Genomic DNA, 20,698 nt, shown 5'->3' on the forward strand with positions numbered 1-20,698 from the left:
GAAGAGCAAGGTCTTTGTTTCTTTCCTAAACTGCTAAACTGAAACAAACTTGGAGCTGCCTGGATTGCCAGCGGCATAGAGTTCCAGGGCCCGGAGCGTAGCATGAGAAAGACTGTTTCCTAGTTTTCTACTTGTGAGGCAGTCTAGTTTCCAGTCTGGTGGTGATCTTACTGCAAGATGATCGTGTGCGGCCCTATGTTTTTAGTTTGGGCACCAGGTAGGCTGACATACTAGCGGTAGTTACCTTATAGGTGAGGCACATGATTTTGAACCAGATCCTAGCTGGGATAGGGAGTCAGTGTAATTCACACAAGGTGGCAGTGGTGTTGCCAAAAATAATAGAGCCATTGGTGAGGTGAGACCTGGAATGGTGGGCCTGTTTTAAGGGGGCCTGTTGAACATCCAGCAGCCCTGTGAGGAGGATAACACCACTGTCAATAAGCAAGATCGCTAGGGCCTGCACATCATTTGTAAATCCTGTGCCAGAAGCAGACCTTGACCCTGCCGAGTATAGAGATGTGGTACCAAGCTATTTGGACCTTTTTCACGATGTATTGTGGGAAGGATAGATTGCTATCCATAAAGAATCCTAGGAATGGTTTGTGTGGGTGAGGTTGAGTGGGTGAGGTTGGGGTTGAACTCATTTAAGTGCATTTTGTCCGTGCAGTCACCTTGGAGTTTGTTTCTGCTTGGAAAGGTGGCTCATAAGTATGATGGGTTGGGTAAGCTTCAAGTAGACACTAGTCTTCCATGTTTGAATGGTTGAAGCCATGAGCGAAGCCGAACAAGATCTTGTGGCCCTTTGACCTATAGGTACAACTGTGTATCACCTGCGTACTGGTGTATTGTGATGTTGGGTTTATCTAGGAGTAACCATATAAAGGTTCCATATAAGGGTTTAAGATGACTGGCGAGAGAATGGATACCTGAGGGACTCCACAAGTGAAAAGGTGGTGTTCAAACTTCAGGGAGCCCATCTAGACTGCCTGGTCTTCCAGGCAGGTAGGATGTGAACCTTTTGAGGATGCTGCCAGAGAAGCCAATCCTGTAGGGAAGGAGGGTGAGCACAGTGTGATGGTTGACATGTCAAATCAGCCAAAAGGTCCTGGAGGATTAGCAGGCCCAAGCTTCCTTTGTCCATGACCTGAAGGGGACCATCAACCACCTGCTTGATCTTTGTAAGTGGTTGGTTGGCAACTACCTTCTTGATGACTTTACCGATAAACAGAAGGCTTGTAATCAGCCAGCAGTTTGCTAGATCTTCTCAGTCAAGGTTGGGTCATTTCAGGAGTGGGAATAGGAGCCCTGTTTATAGGACATCTGGTGATAGTCCCTAGCTCAGGGGGGCGTTGACTATCCTAAGACGAGCGGTAAGAGCAAGACATGTAATTCTTTCAAGAATGGTGGCATGAAAGATGTAATCAGTGTAAGAGGTAAGTTATAAAGATTCAAGAGTGTATGAGAGGTCGTCAGGTGAGAAGGTAGACAAGTGGGCCCAGGGTTGATCAGCCGTGTTTAGATACATGTAGGGGAGGTCAGAGAATGTGGGTCCCTCCATGTGGAGCCTGATGGTATAGCTCTTGTTAATGAAGAACTTATTGATAGCTTCACAGTTCTCCCAGTATTCTGTTACCTCTAGGTGTGGTCTGAGGTTCGAACAGTGTTTGACTGGTGCGAAAAGTGCCTTGCCCCTATGAGAGGCTGCCATAATTGTGGTGGTGTAAGAGTATACTTGGCTTTGGATATCAGGATCGGCCATTTGGTACGTAAGACCTCGAGGGATACAAGGTCCGCCGGTGTGTTGACTTTGCACAAGCATTTCACAATCTGCTCAGAAAGTCTAGGCTACAGAGCTATGGGCTCTATACGTTATTTATTAGGGATTTGGGAAGTGCTAAACACCCCTGAAATGGCCGCCTGAGTTCCAGAAGGGTGGGGGAATACTCAGAGGATGAACAGGAGTATGCCCCAGAGACCACTGGTGTGGGTGTAGAATCAGTAGGTCAATAACACCTTTTAGGTCTACAGAGTAGGCAATGACAATCAGTGCAAGAGCCCAGACAGAGGCGGCAATTCCAGGTGCAGTCTCAGGGCAGTCTTACGCTTCTGACCGGGAAAAGAGAAATAATAAACAGGGCTAGACTGTTTTCTGTCTATTCCTGTGGGCTTGATGAAGTTTTAAAAACCCATATCGGTTCATGTCGTCGAAGGCCTTGTGGGAGAGGAGAGTCTTCACTCTTCCCCTGAATTTGAGGAGGTCAGGCTCAGCCCAGAGGTGAGCTTGGGGAGCATTCCACAGAGTTAAGCCTGGAAAATGTAGAGTTCTGTCACTGCATTTCTTGTACCTGTTGGGGCCAATATTGAGTAGGTTTACATTTATAGATCGTAAGCGTCATAGCAGTCCATAGCGTTAGAAAATCCTGCACGGTTTGGGCTGCACAGGGGCACTAACTTGAAGGGGGTTATGTACCAAGCAGAAGGACTGAACGTGGAGTATTTCTTTTATTGTGAGGCGTTGTAGAGCCCTTATTCTTACAGTAGTGTGGACTTGACGTCGCCATCAAAATATAAGGCTAGACGGACAGATCTTTGACTTTTTGGAGTTTCAAAGGGGGTACATCTGGCATATTGAGGCATACGCTGTTGCATTCATACATTCTGGAAGTGACAACTGTAAGGATGAAGTCAATTTTGTTTACGAGTTGCAGAAAGGGAAGGATGGCTCTTAGTTAGCAAAGGTGTATGCAGCGGTCCTTGGAATGCATGTGTACTTGTAGGTCAAAGGATAGGTTACAATCAAATATTACTCACAGGTTTCACATGCAATTCCCTCTTTTACACTTTGCCATTCCAACTTCATCACTCACAAATTCACTCAAAATCACTTTTGGCTGTCGGATTAAAAGTTGGAGTGTACAGGTGCCATGTACCCATGCCCTGGGGCTCAATGAGTCTCCTGCCGCTCTGATGCCCACCATTTTGTGCCCACCATTCTAGCAAATGTCTGTGTGAATCTGGTCTTTGATGGCCCCTTCCTGTAAAAAACTGCTTTCTGATTATCCCTGAACAATGGGCACAACATGATGTACCAACCAGTGGTGATGCCCACTCAGCTTGCCCACTTTAAACCTAGAGGTTGCCAACAGATGTCTGTTACCCCGCAGTGTGATTACTGCACAGCCCGAAATTCCAACAAGCAAAATGTCGACTTTAAAAATCGCGCAGTGCAGTGATCACATAGATACCCATACCCGCTACCCCTTTTTACTCTACTTACCTTTCAGCGGCATGTGCCGCCGACTCCTCTCTATCCTGCAACGTCAGTTCCCTTCCACTAACGTGGATTAACGCTGGCACCGCAGGGTGCTTTTTTTTTCTTTTTACTTTATTGTCCGCCGCTATTAATGTATAGCGAACAAGGGGAGCAGGGGATGGCCCTGCATCCCATACTCCCCTTGTTCGGTATAATGGGATTTGGTACTATGGTTGCAGCCAAAGGTGCAGTAAACGTGCATTCAGCATTATTTTTTCCCAGTATTTTGGGCCAATACCCCCTGGGTCCTACTCCTGGCCTGATTTTGGGCCACTTTGCCAAGGTGATCGTAACTTTTTAGCATTCATTGATGGCATAGGATACCAGTCTGGTAGGACTTCATCTGGAGCACATTAAGCATCTGGCAACCAACACCTCCTTCTGTATTATCCCTTAGAACAGGGTCTGCAATCTGTGACTCTCGTGATGTTTTGGACTACAGCTTCCTGGGCCCTTTGCCATTGACTTTACTGGCTAATTCTGAGGGAGTTGTGGTGTAACATTTCTGGGGAGCCAAAGGTTGAAGATCCCTGCCTTAGAACCTACCTCTTCAAGGCCCAAATGCCCAAAAACCTGTGCCATTCCTTCTTCGAATTCACATTTTCTTTCACTCATTAAGAAGAGAAAATAAGGATGGAAGCCCAAACCAGCCGTTCCTCTGCAGCGGAACCAAAATGATGTAATTGACTCCCAGTCATCCGTGTCTTCCACGATGGCTCCTTCCAGCCTTAAACTGGTCCACGGGGCACTCTTCTCTGTGGACATTTACATAAATACCCCAATGGTGTCTTTACAACCTACATAGAGGATCCATATTTTAGCCTCTTTCTGGACTCTGATCTTGCACAAGACTTTCCTCCTTTCTAGAGATTTGTGGCAATACAGTAGGCCTTTAGACAGTTGCTGGCCTACCTATGGTTGCTATCTTGGTTGTTCTAGAAACGTCTGAGCCTCCAAGCAACAGGTATATAACTGTTCTGTATGGACGGCTACAAAGGCGGCCTCCGCAGCTTCATCTATTTCTATTTCTACTTTAACTGGTCACAGAGACAAGAGTTCAGTGCTTTGCCAAGCAGTAAATAACCCTCAACTCTGCACACATTCACATAGATTTCCATAGGCATGTGGCCTGAACAGAGAGGGAGTGGACCCCGAGGGAAGACAGGCTGAAAGATAGGAAGTTCACTGAAGTTCACTGAATAAGCTTTTAAAAGTCCAGCCACAGAGTACTGGACCCGCTTGGCTTCTTAACGAGCAGTGTGGCGTATGTATTAGGCCTCCTTCATAAGACAGAGACCCAGCTGATTAATCTGCTTCTGCACTGTCTGGAGATTTTGGAAAGCACAAATCAGAAGCCCAAGTGCAGAGCCTTAGATTAATCAACACTCAAAGAGGCAAAGCAAAACACACTGATGGCAAAAGGGGAAAGTTGAAAGAAACTGAATGATGGATCTTGACAAAGGTAACACTGATGAAAAGAAATCCTTATACCCAGGAACAGATACTGACCTACTTCACTCAAGTAGTCAACTCCTTCTACCATCTCTTTGCTTGGTGCTAATTCTGGACAAACGTATTGCTCCATTCGCCAAATCAACAGAATTTCACTAAATTAAAAGACGTTTGAAGAGATTCAACCAAGAACTTGGGGGTGGCCTCTTCAGCCCCCTCATTTCCAGCACCACTCAGTGGGTGCAAGACCCATTACGGCGGTTCACCATTATATGCTCCGTGGAACAGATCGGATCCATACCTCCACATAGTCCTATTGGAGCTGAAGGAGATCTTTCTAGCGTTTGAGGCCTGTTCCCTGGTGATTCATTCCAAGGAAGTCATGATGCACACTGACATCACTACTGCCTTACACTACTTTGGAATGCAGGGTTGGCATAGCACCCTTATCTATGCTAGGTGGCAATGGACATTTGGAATCAGGCAGCTTCACTGGGGACAAAGCTCCTAGTGTCAAAATTGCTGTAAATATCCAAGCAGCTCGCAGCAGACACCTCTCGATTGCACGTAAGCAGGAGATAAATCATTCAGTTATCAAGGACACCGTCACAGTGAGGGCTTCCCCCCAATAGATGACTTTTCCTCTCAGCCTATTACAAAGTCTGCAGAGTGTCCATCTTGGATGAGGCTAAGATTGCATTCTCCGGCAGGTGCGTTTGTGATAGAGGGATTGAAAGCATGTATTTATACACGCCAATGCCCCTAAAACAAAGGAACACCAGAATGCTCAAGCAGACGAGATTGCACCTTTGTTCTACCTGCCAAGTTTGCCACCTCCGTCATTGCCACTCAGAGCTGCTTCATCTCACCAATGGCTCAGAACCTTTTATGCAAAGAGGGAGCCAGGTCCCCCACCTCTCCCTTCGTTTGTTGAACTTGAATGCTTGGTACCAGGGGGAACTGACCTTCCCACTGCTTGGAACACATGGATGTCTTCGGGATTCTTGGGAAATCTTCAGCAAAAATGCAACACAAATCGCTCCTGACATGGGGCTGTTGAAAGGCACATCAATCCCCTGGATTTTCCTGTTACCAGTATCTCATCCTTTGCATAACAACTAGGACAATCAAAGATGCAAATTGATGCCTACACAACCTATTTAAAGGCTCTGGATCAATGGTGCACAATGTGCGGCCCTCCAGGACATTATGTATGGCCCTCCAAGTCACCTGAGTTTAAGTGACTGACTGACCTTAGGCCAGGTCATCATTAGTCTGTCACACCAAGTGGTTGAAGTGTCTGTGGTACAGTTCCTGTCTTTGCACCATGGCGTGCAGTTTCACTTTAGACACTCTGTGCCACAAATAGCTGGGCATGCAGCAGAAGATTCAGAATGTTGCTCAGAGACAGCGCCTGAGCATTCAGGAGAGGTAGGCGACACGATGCCAGTAGGATGACTCTACATTGGGCAGGACGAGTAGGATAATGGCGCATCTGGGAAACGGGGGAGGATAAAGGAGGACTGGGGCCCAGGAAAGCAGAGCATCAACTTTAGGAGAGTTTCAGAAACAATCACTGGTCAGCTCTTCTATCTGTCCTGTTGAGAGTGCTGAACATGATGAAGATGGCACACGCTGTTGTGACTGGCAGCATTGCGATGGACTGTGCCAGTTGCGAAGGGTGGCAGAGGTCCCCCCCCCGCATATGCCTCTCTCCCAACATGGTGCGCCCCATCATCTGCCCATACCAAGTGGGCACCTACAGGTGCAATATTGGCATGACACCCAGGTATCGTACTTCAGGGAATGTACCGCCACTGAGCCGGGGCACCAGTAAGACCAAAACACTACAAGTCAATCCTCCAAACCTCAGGTAAGTGTGGGAAACGCTAACAGGAGGTTCTCCTTAAGGGCTCCAGGGATACCTGTTCTTATTTCGATTACCCCAGCAAGGTACATAAGCAACCCTTAAGGCCTCCCTATGCTCATCAGCAACCTACACTATCTTGACTGTTGCTGCGCACAACCCACACATTTAAGTTTCACTTAAATAAGGAGATCTTTCTCATCGTACTCTTGCTCTGTCCACATGCATTCTTGTAGAGTAGACGCTCTATCACCTGGCCATGGAATGCTCCCAGAAGCCCTCTCTTGGTTGCACACATTCTTTTGGATCCTCTCTTGAGCTTTCAGTGACCTGCAGAGGTTCTGATGCACCCTCTAAAGCCTCCATAGCAAGATGGATTAGTGTGTGGCCTGCCAACGCCCCCGGCTTCTCTTTGGGGATGCTGCAAGGGCGGATCACCACCCATGGCATGATGCTTGGCACAGAGGTGCAATATGGGGGATGCCCTGACCACCCCATCATGCCCCAGATCTGGGACAGAGAATGTGCCCAATGCTGCTTCTTCCTCCGGCCATTCTTATTTGCAATCGGCTTGGGTGTCTTCACAAATGTTGGACATTGGAAAGAGCTAACAATTGGGACTAGGATGAGGTCACCTTTTTTGTGAATCTATTACTCCTAGTCCCTGGATCTTTCTTAATCATGGCTCCTGAGGCATCAGATCATACATCTTTCATTGGATTAATACAAGCAAAATGGCAAAGTTGTGTGACAAGTAGAGTAAGCGAGCATCGTGGCGTAATGGCGTACGCACAGATAATTGGTGTTAAGTTGTTCACTGCATGCAATAATTAAACAGTTATGTGTAGAAGTACCTTCCCTTGCCAGTAGATGGCAAAACTCCTGCAGATTGTAAATAGAAACGATTCATGAGCTCGTAGTGTTAACATCTACATAAAGGTAACTTCATGCTTCTAAGTTTTCTTCATATAAATATATTTCCAATGTTTGCTGCATGGGTGCAGAGGTGTCTTGTAATCTCAGCTATGTGCAAAGATCGGCTAAGGCCACATATATGATTGGTTATTTATGACGCGCGTAATACCCAGAGGTTTCTAAGTGCGGACCCGGGGATCGAACCTGTGTTGCTCCATGTAGTCTTGCTTCCAAGGCAAGCACGTTACCCCTGAGCTATCATCCCGAGACCGAGACCATACTCAAAGCTTAAATTAAATCGATGAGGAAAATCCCTCAAATAAATCGATTGCAAGAGTCCAACACAATTGTGTCCATTAGTGACCAGGTGCTGACAAAGGCAGGCGTTTAACTTGGAATCTTTATTGATTACAACTCATTGGCTAATAAAGCATTTGTTTAAACATTCTCATTTACAGAAAGAAAAAGGAGCAACAAAAATCAAAGGCAAGAGCAAGGTGAAAAGTGAAACGGCGGCCAAGCCACAGGCTGCTCCAAAAGAGACAAAGAAGAAGAAGAGTGATAAGGAGAAGCCCAAGGCCAAGGCTGTCTTTGTAGTAGGTAAGAAAGGTTTTGAAATTCGAGATATAGTTTTTCTTCCTAGCAAAAAGTGTCCAAGATCATCATCCGAACTCATGATAAATTAGCATGTCCGTTATGATTCTTGACGTATGGTGTTAGGTTGTCCTTGTTACTTTAGGTCAACTACAGAAGGATTCTCCTATTCTCCCATGCCTTGCTAATCTTTGTTGACAAGATGAGTTGAAGCAAGCCATGAAACGTCACCCAGATGTGGCCAGGCAAAATTATTGCCTTCTAGTTGGTGAAATTAGAAACATTGTCTAAATCAATCTCCGATCCCAAAATAATTAATTAGACATGGTATACTGCAAGAAGTTAGAGGAAGACTCAACTTCATTTCACAAGAAATATTACATTCTAACTGGATCTAAACATTGCCTTGTTTGTTACCAGACAATTGTCTAGCAAAACCTATTAACTGAATTTATATTACCTTGGACCTAGCAGAATTGTGTAAATGGCGCTGATGTCAGCTCTTCTCTTCCTCTCTTTCTCCCTTATAATTCCTGAGGTACAGCTGTATTTATTGTTGGACTCTTTAGGCAACTTTTTTGGACCCCTCTAAACGTATATGAAGGGCAATTGTAACCTTCCTTATCTTTGTTCCAGTATCGCCAACCACCATATTTGCCATTTTAGAATGTAGTATTTCTGTACTTTTTTTTAGAACTTCCGGATGGCATTATTTTTGCCCTCTTTTGTAGAGCATGGTTACACATTGAAGACTGATAGGCATGGTAAGTAGACTCAGAACGTATCTCGTATCTACAGTAACTGGACAGGATTAAGAATTGACGAGTGTGAATATATCATGCTGAGAGAGCTGATGGTGGCCAATGGGTGCTGTATGTTTCATGGACTAGACCCCAGTCTTTACAAACCGTTATCAATGAGATTATAAAACAACTGGAAGACATGGTACCAATTGGTGCATATGGCATGAAGAGTTGCATACATTAATTCTTGGAGAAGGAGGAACACAGGAGGTTTCTAAGAATTAATTTGGGAGGTGAGGAAACCCAGAAGAGCAGTCCACCATGAAGCAAGAGCATGGGAAGTCATAGCATATTATTTATTTGGACTTGTATACAGCACTGGCCCTACCCAGAGGATCTCAGAGCATACGAGTAAGATCCTATGGTTATCTCATCCGTGGTCATAAAGTTCCTAAACAGTGTGATTGAGTGCTTCTGGGAGCAAAGAGAATATTGTGATGTGGAGGTAGTGGCTTCAGCAGCAGAAAAAGTGATGTTGTGTTACCACTTTGTAAGGCACCTGTGTCCAGGTCTGAAAGCCACTTCTCCAAAAGAGTAAAGATAGATTACAGACAGGTCACTTAGGCGCTGCAGAAATGATGCAAGGACCACCCAAAGCAAAGGAGATTCACTTTTCCCTCCCCCACCTCTGTCTCTCTCATTCATTGGTGCCTTAAAGCCTAGTTTGTATTCATTTAATCCACCTTCTGCCCAGATGACTAGTCTAAAAGAGAAGGCCATCTGTATTGACAAGCACACACTGTGCTTGGCAGTCCCTGCTCCTTGTAGGTGGGGACTTGCGATTTCCCAATTTGCACACCGTAACTCTCAGAGCAAAGTGGTATTTTGGCATGGGTTCAGTGGTCCAAGGGACAGGCTGGCTAACCTTGAATTCAGTCCGACAACTTTCTGTAACACTTGGAAGCAAGGATATCCCCCCCAGAAATCTCCCTAACTGCGGTTCAACACTATTTTGGGAAGAACATCTTTGATCTTGATGAGCTTTGTTTTTTTTTAACTCCCTCCTTTCAATACCCATAATGCATCCTGGTGTACACAGTATGCAAACCCCCAATGCTGTGCCAGTGGTGAGGTCTCTAACCTCTGCAGTCTAATCTAGTCTTTTCTTTGGGGGGAACTGAATGGAACTAAACTGTCCATACTCATTGCTGTGTTCCATTCTCACCTAAAGCTCCCGCTTGTCACCAATATCCTTTCATGGAACAGACAAATATTATTGTTGGCCACAGTATTCAGTTTGATCTAAAATGCTTTCCTAAACATGGATTCTGCTCATTGGAGTTCCACAAGTTTCACTCATGAATCTTCCAATGAGTACATAGGTCCTGCCGAGCCGTCGTATGTAGACGAGTGCTACTGGGGTTCTTCGGCTGGTCCCCTATGTAGGAGATAACCACTCGAGGGAAGGTCTTTGCCAACCAGTCATGGCCCAAGTTAATAGGCCAGCGCAACCAATGACCGCACATATGAGAGAAGTTGAAGGGAGAGTAGGGAAGGGGGCGAGGGGGAGCAAAACAGGAATGACGAGGACAAAACAAGCACACCAAGGGACTGCAGAAGTGGAACGCAGAGAACGCAGGCTTGTCCTGTCGGACACAGCTGCATTTCCTGCTTTGTGGTTCTTAATTTGCCATGCTGCTATGTGTGTTGCTGCAAATTAATCTGCCCGTGCAGGTTACATTCTGTTAAACACTTGGAAGGTCAACACATTGCTAACCTGCTAGACCTGAGTGCCTCTGTCCATCGGACGAACAGGATTTTCTCCCAATATGTGGAGGGTGGTGTAGAGCCGTGGTCTTAGCATTTATTGCACAAATCATAATACATTTAAACATTTGTAAGCCTGAAAGTGTGCCTGTCCCTGTCCATGCGTGTCTTCCCTGACTTACCCCCTGGCCTTCCTCTCAAGGGCTTCAGGCGTCACTTGGCACAGCAAGACCAGGTCCTTCTCACACCCTTGTTTTCGTCCTAATACCTTTGCTCATTTTGAGGCCCAGAGTTGGCCTGTTCATCTGCTTTCCATCGCTTATTCTCAGGGATCCCACTTATTCCGCTGATATCCGCTTTAACGACTGAGGGCCCCGTCAATCTGATTTCTCAGAGGCAGATTCTAACCAGGCTTTTTTTGTGGGGCTCAAGTCCCCATCACATTTGTCTTATTTATGATTCCTTTTCAGCTCAGGCCCATTTATGCAAGTATTGTAAGCTTCTGGGAATTTGCAACCATTGGGGATTCTGGGAATTCATTGCTAATAAGCAGAAGGTGAGAAAAGGGTGATCTGTTCTTTCCATGCAGTCTATATGGAAGGATCCCAGCTGTCAGAGGGCCAACCCCGACAGCACTTGCTCCACCACAAACGACAGCAAAGTGTCAACAAGCCCTAGTGCCAGGGCCGGTTCCAAGGAGCATGTGCCAGCTAACACCCGAGGCTGGCCCAAGATGCTTTCAGGGGCTATCACAAGGTGTCCCCATTACCTAACAATGGCACGTGTCCGGTCTAATGCCAGGCACTCACCAGATGTGCCCTCAAGGTCTACATTTGCTCCCGGTGCCTCTCACTTCTTCAGGGGGCACACGTGTCATTGGGCCTCATTACAGGTCCGGCGGTAACCGAGGCGGTAAAACCGCCTGGTTACCGCCAGACTCGTATTACCATTCCGCCTCCCTGATTCCCGGAATTACCGGGGCATTACAACCCCGGTTGCCCGGGAATCACGGAGGCGGAATGGTGTTAATCCCCATTCCCATTGAGTCCTATGGGACTATGGGACTCGATGGGAATGGGGATCATGGAAACACCAGCAGCATCTCGTAATGCTGCCAGTGTTTCCTCGTCCGCCTGCAGGCGGGCGGTGTTAAACCCGCCAGGTAAAACTTTGCGGGAACATCACCTCCCGCCCGTAGGAGTCGGGATCAGACGGTCCGGAAACAACGGTGGCGGCGGGTTTACTGCCACCGTTATTTCCGGACCACCTGATTAGTAATGAGGCCCATTGTGTCCTTGGGACTCTTCCAATCAATGAATTGCTCCTGGAAAACCCAATCCCGGTACATGAAGCTCAAGCAACTGTCTCTTATGTCACACTCTGCTATTGGCCTGGAATGTGACGCTGTGTCTCCAACTTGTCACATCCCAGTTGTACCAGTCCCTGGAAAGAGATGACAGTAAAATGAGAAATGTTGTTTCTGTCACCCCAATTCAGTGTGCCTCGTTGGGCTACTCCTGAATTGAACTGGTCTCTGGGGGCAAACAGGAGTTCCCAAAAGTCCTAAGACGGTGGTTGTTACCCCAAGGTGATCCACTGTGTCTGAAGTCACAGTTACCGCCTTTGTCATGAGATCAGGTGACCATATTTTGGAGACTTTATGGCTCAATTTTACTAGGAGATGCTCTTTTTGACCCCGCTTGGTCAACAAGGTTAGCCCAGGGCTTGCTAAATCTACTACCCACTCGCATTGGCAAGGAGATTTTATGAGTACCGAGTACCATTTGCATGGTGCTAGACCTTAATGGCAAGTATGGGGAGGTTTGGGACTTTTATTTGTCATTTACTGCAAACAAACGTTATCTGCAGAAAATGGCAAATAAAAGTATCAGTGTGCATGGCTGGCCTTTCAGTAGCCGCATTGTGCAAAATATGAAGTGTGCTTATAGTGGCAGGCACCATTTTGCAGAAAACACTGGTTAATATTTTGTCTCCAGTCACCATTGGGCGGGTGCATTTCTCTTAGGTCGAGTATGTAAACAAAGGAACTCGCCCTGCAGGTCCAGTGGGATTTTTAAGAATTTGCAAGGCCTGCGTTAGCTCCTCTGAAGGTTACCCATCCCCTTAGTGTGACAGCAGAACCTTTGCTGGTGCAATTATTACTAAGAGTGATGGTTCCAGCAATGACGCAGGTCACTACGTACTATCCCTCGTTTCCTCCGCTCATACACTTGTCGCCTCCACTGTGGATTCCTTTATAAGTTCCTTCCCCTGTGATGCCTATGTACACTTCTCAGCATGTGCAACCAGCTCAAAGAGCTATCAATGGAATATGTTATCCATGATACACGTGTGCATCTGCTAGGCTCCTTATGGTCCATCAGCCCAGTATGCAGGCGCGTTATCAGCCGTAGCAGATTCCCCACTAGCCTTCAGCTCCACGTCCACCTCAGAGGGACCACTTCAGCCATCTCTTCTGTCTACTCCGCGGTATGGCATTTGTCTATGCCTATGCTTTCTTCTAAAATTAAGGTCTTCTTGACACACATTGTGCCTCTGCCTGCTTTTGGCTCTCTCCTCTGTGCCTGGATGGTATCCCCAGGCTTGTGCCAGTGTAAACCTAGAGCTTGAATTCTCTGGACCTACTTCAAATGGGAGCTCAGCACACTATCTCTGTGGCACTATCTCTGTGGAATGTAGACACTACACAAATTATTTGCATGAATCCAAGAGAATATTTGAGGGGAAGATATGATATGATAGGTTATTTATAATGCGCTTAATACCCAGAGGTTTCTAAGCGCGGACCTGGGGATCGAACCTGTGTTGCTCCGTGTCGTTTCGCTTCCAAGGTGAGCACGTTGCCGCTGAGCTATCGTCCCGATTGTGTGGAAGTAATGTCCTGAATAAATAAGTAGTCAGTAGCCAGGAAGTTACAAACTGAAAAATGCTACTCTTGAATTTTTCTTAGTTGTGAACGTACTCTTAAGACCGCACCCAAACGGGGTCTCAAATCAGATGAATCTCTGCCACAAACTTGGTGGCTTCCACACAACTAACCATTCAAGGTTACCTGCAAGGGGTGGGTGTCCTTGGAGACCCTAACCTTATCTCTGAGAGACCTAGGTCCGCGAGGGCACATCCCAATGTTGCAAACACGGAAAAGGCTACAGATATGAACTTAAAAAAAAGGTTCCAGGCCTTATAACACAGGCGCAAAGTAGGGCTGTCCTCCTCTCAAAGAGAGAGACTGTACTGGTGAACATCCCTGTAATATTCAATGATGAGCGCACCTATGATATGATAGGTTATTTATAACGTGCTTAATACCCAGAGGTTTCTAAGCGCGGACCCGGGGATCGAACCTGTGGTGCTCTGTGCCATCTAGCTTGCAAGGCGAGCACGTTGCCCCTGAGCTATCCTCCCGATGACGCTTGAACCAGGCTTTAGCAGGACTGGACTTTATTCGACAAGATAGGTTGATCACTCGGGCCATCTGAGTGCAGTAAAGAGTAGCATTCAACCGGTCATTTGTCCATCCTCTCGGGCAGGTCCGATTGGCATTCATGGTACGACCACTCAGCTAACGTCCAGAGTTCCATGCATCTCCTGCTTCCATCACTGACTGGGGCATCCCACAGCACATCCGCCTCTTTCATAGTTGCAATAGGACGAGGAAGGCAGCTCGCTCAGGGAGCCTGGTGCCAAGACTTAGATCCCGGAGGGTGGCAATCCACCGAATGGAAAATACTTGCAGTGGATCGACCATATCATGGCGCCCACAGCATCTAACCCAGTGCTGCCGTGCGCACAGACACTCTTGGATGCTCAAACATCCCCAGGCACATTCCAGACAACGGAGGTCGCGGACCCCCACGCCCCCTTTGCAATTGCAAAAGATGCTCAAGGGCTATCATCAAGAACACATCTTAGCAGTTTTTGTGGCTGTCTTAACATTCATATTGTGTATACATATTGTGGTTCCCTTTCTGTCCTGTGCATAGAACGCACCATTGTACCTAGCATGGATATATTTCACCTTTGTGCCTTTTGACATATGACAAGTACTTTTTGCAGGTGTGGTGCAGAACTACACACCATTTAAATGTTCCCTTGGCCTTCAAGCATATGAAGTGCCCTCCATGCAGCAGGTGTAATTGCCAGTTGCCTCCTACACCAAACGTGTGATGTGAAGCCACAGTTATTACCTGGTGCCACTTGCACCTTTCTGCCAAGTAGCATTTGCACTAAACTGCTGTCTCTGATTCACAACTATGATGTCCACCTTTGTGGCATTTTAAGGGGCTCCCTTTGCAGTTCCCAAAACATCCTTTTGTCCTCCGTGTTATGCACATGCAGCACAGTACAGCCCTTATGCCGAATAAGATAAGAAGTGGACCTTTGTACTGCATAACTCAGTTCCCTGGGCACATATCATGTACATGCAACACACCAGCACTCACCATTCTGCAAGCCATGTGTTACTGGGTCATTGGGTTGTGCTGATTTCCATTCTTGTGGTTATCATTTGTTCTTTTCATGTTACACTTTTGTACTGTTGCATTGTTGATCTGTGGCATCACAAGCTGTCGCCTGGCATTCAGTCAGCCATGTGTTACTGGGTCATTGGGTTGTGCTGATTTCCATTCTTGTGGTTATCATTTGTTCTTTTCATGTTACACTTTTGTACTGTTGCATTGTTGATCTGTGGCATCACAAGCTGTCGCCTGGCATTCAGTCAGCCATGTGTTACTGGGTCATTGGGTTGTGCTGATTTCCATTCTTGTGGTTATCATTTGTTCTTTTCATGTTACACTTTTGTACTGTTGCATTGTTGATCTGTGGCATCACAAGCTGTCGCCTGGCATTCAGTCAGCCATGTGTTACTGGGTCATTGGGTTGTGCTGATTTCCATTCTTGTGGTTATCATTTGTTCTTTTCATGTTACACTTTTGTACTGTTGCATTGTTGATCTGTGGCATCACAAGCTGTCGCCTGGCATTCTGCCAGCCATGTGTTACTGGGTCATTGGGTTGTGCTGATTTCCATTCTTGTGGTTATCATTTGTTCTTTTCATGTTACACTTTTGTACTGTTGCATTGTTGATCTGTGGCATCACAAGCTGTCGCCTGGCATTCAGTCAGCCATGTGTTACTGGGTCATTGGGTTGTGCTGATTTCCATTCTTGTGGTTATCGTTTGTTCTTTTCATGTTACACTTTTGTACTGTTGCATTGTTGATCTGTGGCATCACAAGCTGTCGCCTGGCATTCAGTCAGCCATGTGTTACTGGGTCATTGGGTTGTGCTGATTTCCATTCTTGTGGTTATCATTTGTTCTTTTCATGTTACACTTTTGTACTGTTGCATTGTTGATCTGTGGCATCACAAGCTGTCGCCTGGCATTCAGTCAGCCATGTGTTACTGGGTCATTGGGTTGTGCTGATTTCCATTCTTGTGGTTATCATTTGTTCTTTTCATGTTACACTTTTGTACTGTTGCATTGTTGATCTGTGGCATCAGAAGCTGTCGCCTGGCATTCAGTCAGCCATGTGTTACTGGGTCATTGGGTTGTGCTGATTTCCATTCTTGTGGTTATCATTTGTTCTTTTCATGTTACACTTTTGTACTGTTGCATTGTTGATCTGTGGCATCACAAGCTGTCGCCTGGCATTCAGTCAGCCATGTGTTACTGGGTCATTGGGTTGTGCTGATTTCCATTCTTGTGGTTATCATTTGTTCTTTTCATGTTGCACTTTTGTACTGTTGCATTGTTGATCTGTGGCATCACAAGCTGTCGCCTGGCATTCAGTCAGTCAGATGCTCCACGCACAGCTACAGTCTTGTACATGAACCATAAACAGACTTGGGGGGACCCAGGGGTTGCTTTAGACATGTGCAGCTCCTTTCAGCGCCTGAATGCCTACCGGTCGCTGCACGCTCTATAACTGAAACAAATAAAAAATAAATAAATGTATTGTCCCTCAAAGTTCAGTGGTGCATCACTGCTTTCTCCTGTGGTGCGATGGTAAGGCACAAATTGCGCGCTGTGATGTTTCCTTCACACTGACCCCATCCCCATGGATACCATCCATTCCTGTCAGCTTCAAGATGGTCCGCCTTTCAGTGCCGCCACGGTACGCGAATGCACTAAGGGGCCTTCCTCTGATGCCTCCCTACCCCTTGCGCTCCTGTGCCGCCATTGTTGTTCAGAATGCTCCACTATGTGGGTCATTTTATAGCAAACGCAATTTGCATGCAGCGGAACACCAACATCTGCGCTTACGTGTAGTTGGGTCCCCTGCGTGCAATTTTGAACATTTGGAGGCCAGAGTGAAAAATGGAGGTGTAAAAAAAGGTGAAATCTCCTTTACTCTTCAGTTTTATATTCAGTTTTACTAAAAAGTAAACACCGCCCCGAAATGACGCTTTGTAGGCAGTGTTGACTAATGGATTCCTATGGAATCCACCTAATCATTCACAGGTGCTAATTCGAGGCATATCCCATAGGAATACATTTGTTTTACGCCTGTGTGAAGATCTCAACGAAGTGCTCACACAAGACGGAGAAGGAACGTATGGCAGAGGGGTTAACTTAGCAAGGAAATTGGCTGCAGCGGGAAATGGAGACATAAAAGCAGTGTGCCTTACTTTTACGTCTCCATTTTCCATACTGCCCAATTGAAAATGACCCATGTCGCCACTTGGCATCCAGGCACCCGAGGTAGGCGTCCAGTGCATCCTGCTAATTTGTTTTAACTCTGGGCACTTGTAAATTGTATTTTATTTCCCTGGTGTGCTGTGTGAGCGTGGTTACGCTCGTGGTCTCTCTGCCGGTTCCCCTTCCTTCATGTTGCCTGGCCTCTCCACTTGTCCCGCCCTCTCTCCCCCCCCATTGGCTGATTGTGCTTTGTTTGCTCGAGTGAGGACCTAGTCCTGCACTCGCCTGCCTCGCGGTCGCCACATAGCATCCAGGCACCCGAGGTAGGCATCCACTGCATCGTGCTAATTTTTTTAACTCTCGGCACTTGTCAATTGTATTTTATTTCCCTGGTGTGCTGTGTGAGCGCCGTTACGCTCGTGGTCTCTCTGCCGGTTCCCCCCGCGTCCCCTGCCTCACGGTCACCACTTAGCATCAAGCCACCCTAGACCGCCCACCCACTCTGATTGGTGGCTGGTTGGTCTTCACTGCCCGGCAGTCCCCTTCGGCGAAGGGCCCCAAGGCAAAGGGCGGCTCCAACAGAGGCGGCTCCAGATCGTATCTGCAGGTATCCGCAGGAGAAGCAAGAAGCCAGTAGCCTGCTGTCAACCAGCACCAACAAAAACGCAAGTGTGGCAATGGTGGGGACTGAAGCAATCACTTCACGCCAGAAAGCCCTACCACTCTTATCCAAAAAGTCTTACTGTGCTACATCATACAGTCATATATTAAGGTCCAACGATTATCCGCACCCTATTAGCGTCACTGTGATAAAGTTGAATCTAGAAGGTATTCCCAACATCATTGAGTATGCCCTAATAACGTCACTTTGTTCAAATTGAATCTAAAAGGTATTCCCAGCATCATTGAGTGTGCCCTAATAGCGTCACTGTGTTAAAGATGAACTTAGAAAGCGTGCCCTAATAGCGTCACTGTGTTAATGTTGAATCTAGATGGTATTCCCAACATCATTGTGTGTGCCCTAATAGCGTCACAGTATTAGAGTTGGATCAAGATGGTATTCCCATCATCATTGAATGTGCGCCAATAGCGGCACCGTGTTAAAGTTGAACCTAGAAAGTACGGCTAATAGCATCACGATGTTAGAGTTGAATTAAGATGGTATTCCCAACATCATTGAGTGAGCCCTAATAGCGTCACTGTTGAATTTAGAAGTGTGCCTGTGTTAATGTTGAATCCAGAAAGTACCCTCAACATCATTGAGTGTAGCCTGTTAGCGCCACTGCTAAAGTCGAACTTAGAAAGTATGCCTAATAGCGTCACTGTGTCAGACGAATTAAGAAGGTATTCCTACATCATTGAACGTGCCCCAATAATGTAAATGTGTTAAAGTTGAACTTGGAAGGTATTCCCAACATCATTGAGTGTGCCGGGTCACATGCACTTTACTGATTACCACAATATCACACTACTACGCTTACTCTCTCCTATGCACCACCATTCAACTAGAACACAGCTGTACTATGACACATTCGGTAAAGCTGTTCTCATACTAACATGACCCATCAAGCTACCCATCATCCTAATAAAACACAGCTAGCTGAGCACATTCCGGCTAGCTTAGGTGTCTCCTCAGGCCTAACGCAGCCAGAACTCAGTCTGGGTGTCCACCCTCCAGACTGAACACATCCGACTGATCTCCTCAGCACCACCTATGGCTAGGACGCAGCTACCATCCGACAACCACACCAGCTGCACCCATACCCGGTGCGCCCACACACTTTACGTCTCTCTCTCTGTCGACTGACCTGAACAGCGGTTCCCGAGGGCGTTCAACCTACGAGCGCTTTGAGATCATACCAATGATACATAAGGCACTATACAAATGCCAAGTAACATAACATAACATGTCTTACCTCGTACTCTCTCCCGAGGCAGTAGCATGGGCTGGAACGTTGATTGGGGGCCCACACTGTCTATTTCATACGATGCGGCTGGGCCTGTGCACCTGCTTATGTTCACGTAGTAGACATGCTCGCATGGCTCGAGAAGCAATCTGTCCCATTTGTGCCTTGGGAAATTGATTGGGGTGGGCCATTGACAGCACTGCCCCATGCCTCCAATGCACCTCCTTGTCTCTTATAAACAAGTGGCACTGCCAATTTTGTGGGTGCCAATCCATGCAGTGTGGGCATTCACTAGGGCCATAGTTCTTGGGTGTGTTGTACTCACAGGGATTAACTTGAAGTCTTCTAGGTTACACGCTGGCATGTCTCCATCCCCTGGCCCATGGTGCAGTAGACATTGAGCCTGTGGTGCAGTAGGGTTGGTTGGCTCAAAGGCCCTTTGCGGACAAGGATGGATTCAACTGCACCATTGGTTCCCTTCCTCCTGCCAGCGGGTGGCTGAATTGCTCGGTTGTCCATGAAAAAAATTGAGAAATGACTACATTTTTGGGGTCGAAAAACCAAAATTGATTCTTGCTTTTTGCATTTTAAAGATAAATAATGCAGGGGTAGACCCCTGGGCCCCCTTGATCCCCCTACCTTAACTAATACCTTTACCCCACCCCACACCTATATTTTAATAAAACTGTACCAACATTTGGAACAAAATAGGGCAAAATAATTTGGTCATTTCTTCCTCGATTTTTTTCGGATTTGCTTTTTCTACGGATACCGAATTGCTCTGCAGCAGGATGATTGGCTCAATGGCTAAGGGGGGAGGGGCTTCTCCTGACAGTTTCTCTTACCGTGGTGGCACGTGGGCGCAGTGACCCCCAGCATCCCCCAGCAGCAGGATCCATATCTCTCTGCTCTCCACTGCTGGCCCAGCAGCTCTTTAGGGGTGCTTGGCATGGAAAGGGCAGGTGGATGCTTTACGTGTGCGGCAATGGATGCCGGTTGCTGGCGGCCCGTCTGAGCAGCATAGTGTACCTCATCGCCAATTGATATGTTCAATGATGCATGCACAGATAACACTAGAGCCAGGTCTCAGTGGGACTGTAATGTATTCTTCATGACAGGTTTATCAGGTCATTAGATTACATGTAGTGGTAGCTGCATCCACCGGTCAGCCATGCATCCACCATCAGGTCTAACTGGCAGTCATGTGACGTGCGCTCAGCTGACAGAAGCTGGGTTCCATGCATCACATCATTCCATCTCATGCTGCCACCACTCACCCAGGCTTCACACATTCAAGACTCAGCAATCACCAGTTCCCACACCCTTTGCTGGGGACCCCAGTGATTTTGGCACACCAGTTTAAGCATTGGCAGTACATTTCTGGTTCTTTGTTTTTGTCTGGCCAAGTGTAGAACGTTTAGCTAGATGTGAACTCCTTGCTTACTGTGCCTAGAAACACAAGCTAACCCAGGGCCCAATGA

At 46.8% G+C, this 20,698-nt stretch overlaps 1 protein-coding gene across 2 annotated transcripts in view; it reads left to right on the plus strand.

Moving 5' to 3' along the window:
• Positions 1-20,698, plus strand: part of KIAA2012 (KIAA2012 ortholog) — a 427,155-nt gene that overhangs the window by 354,968 nt on the left and 51,489 nt on the right. For both annotated transcript variants that reach the window (XM_069615509.1, XM_069615508.1), the window contains one exon: positions 8,006-8,147. In XM_069615509.1, coding sequence (XP_069471610.1) covers positions 8,006-8,147 — 142 coding nt within the window. The remainder of the gene's footprint in view (positions 1-8,005; positions 8,148-20,698) is intronic.

This window comes from Ambystoma mexicanum, chromosome 9, assembly GCF_040938575.1.
Source record: "Ambystoma mexicanum isolate Mex_15411 chromosome 9, UKY_AmexF1_1, whole genome shotgun sequence".
In the NCBI taxonomy this organism is placed as follows: Eukaryota; Metazoa; Chordata; class Amphibia; order Caudata; family Ambystomatidae; genus Ambystoma; species Ambystoma mexicanum.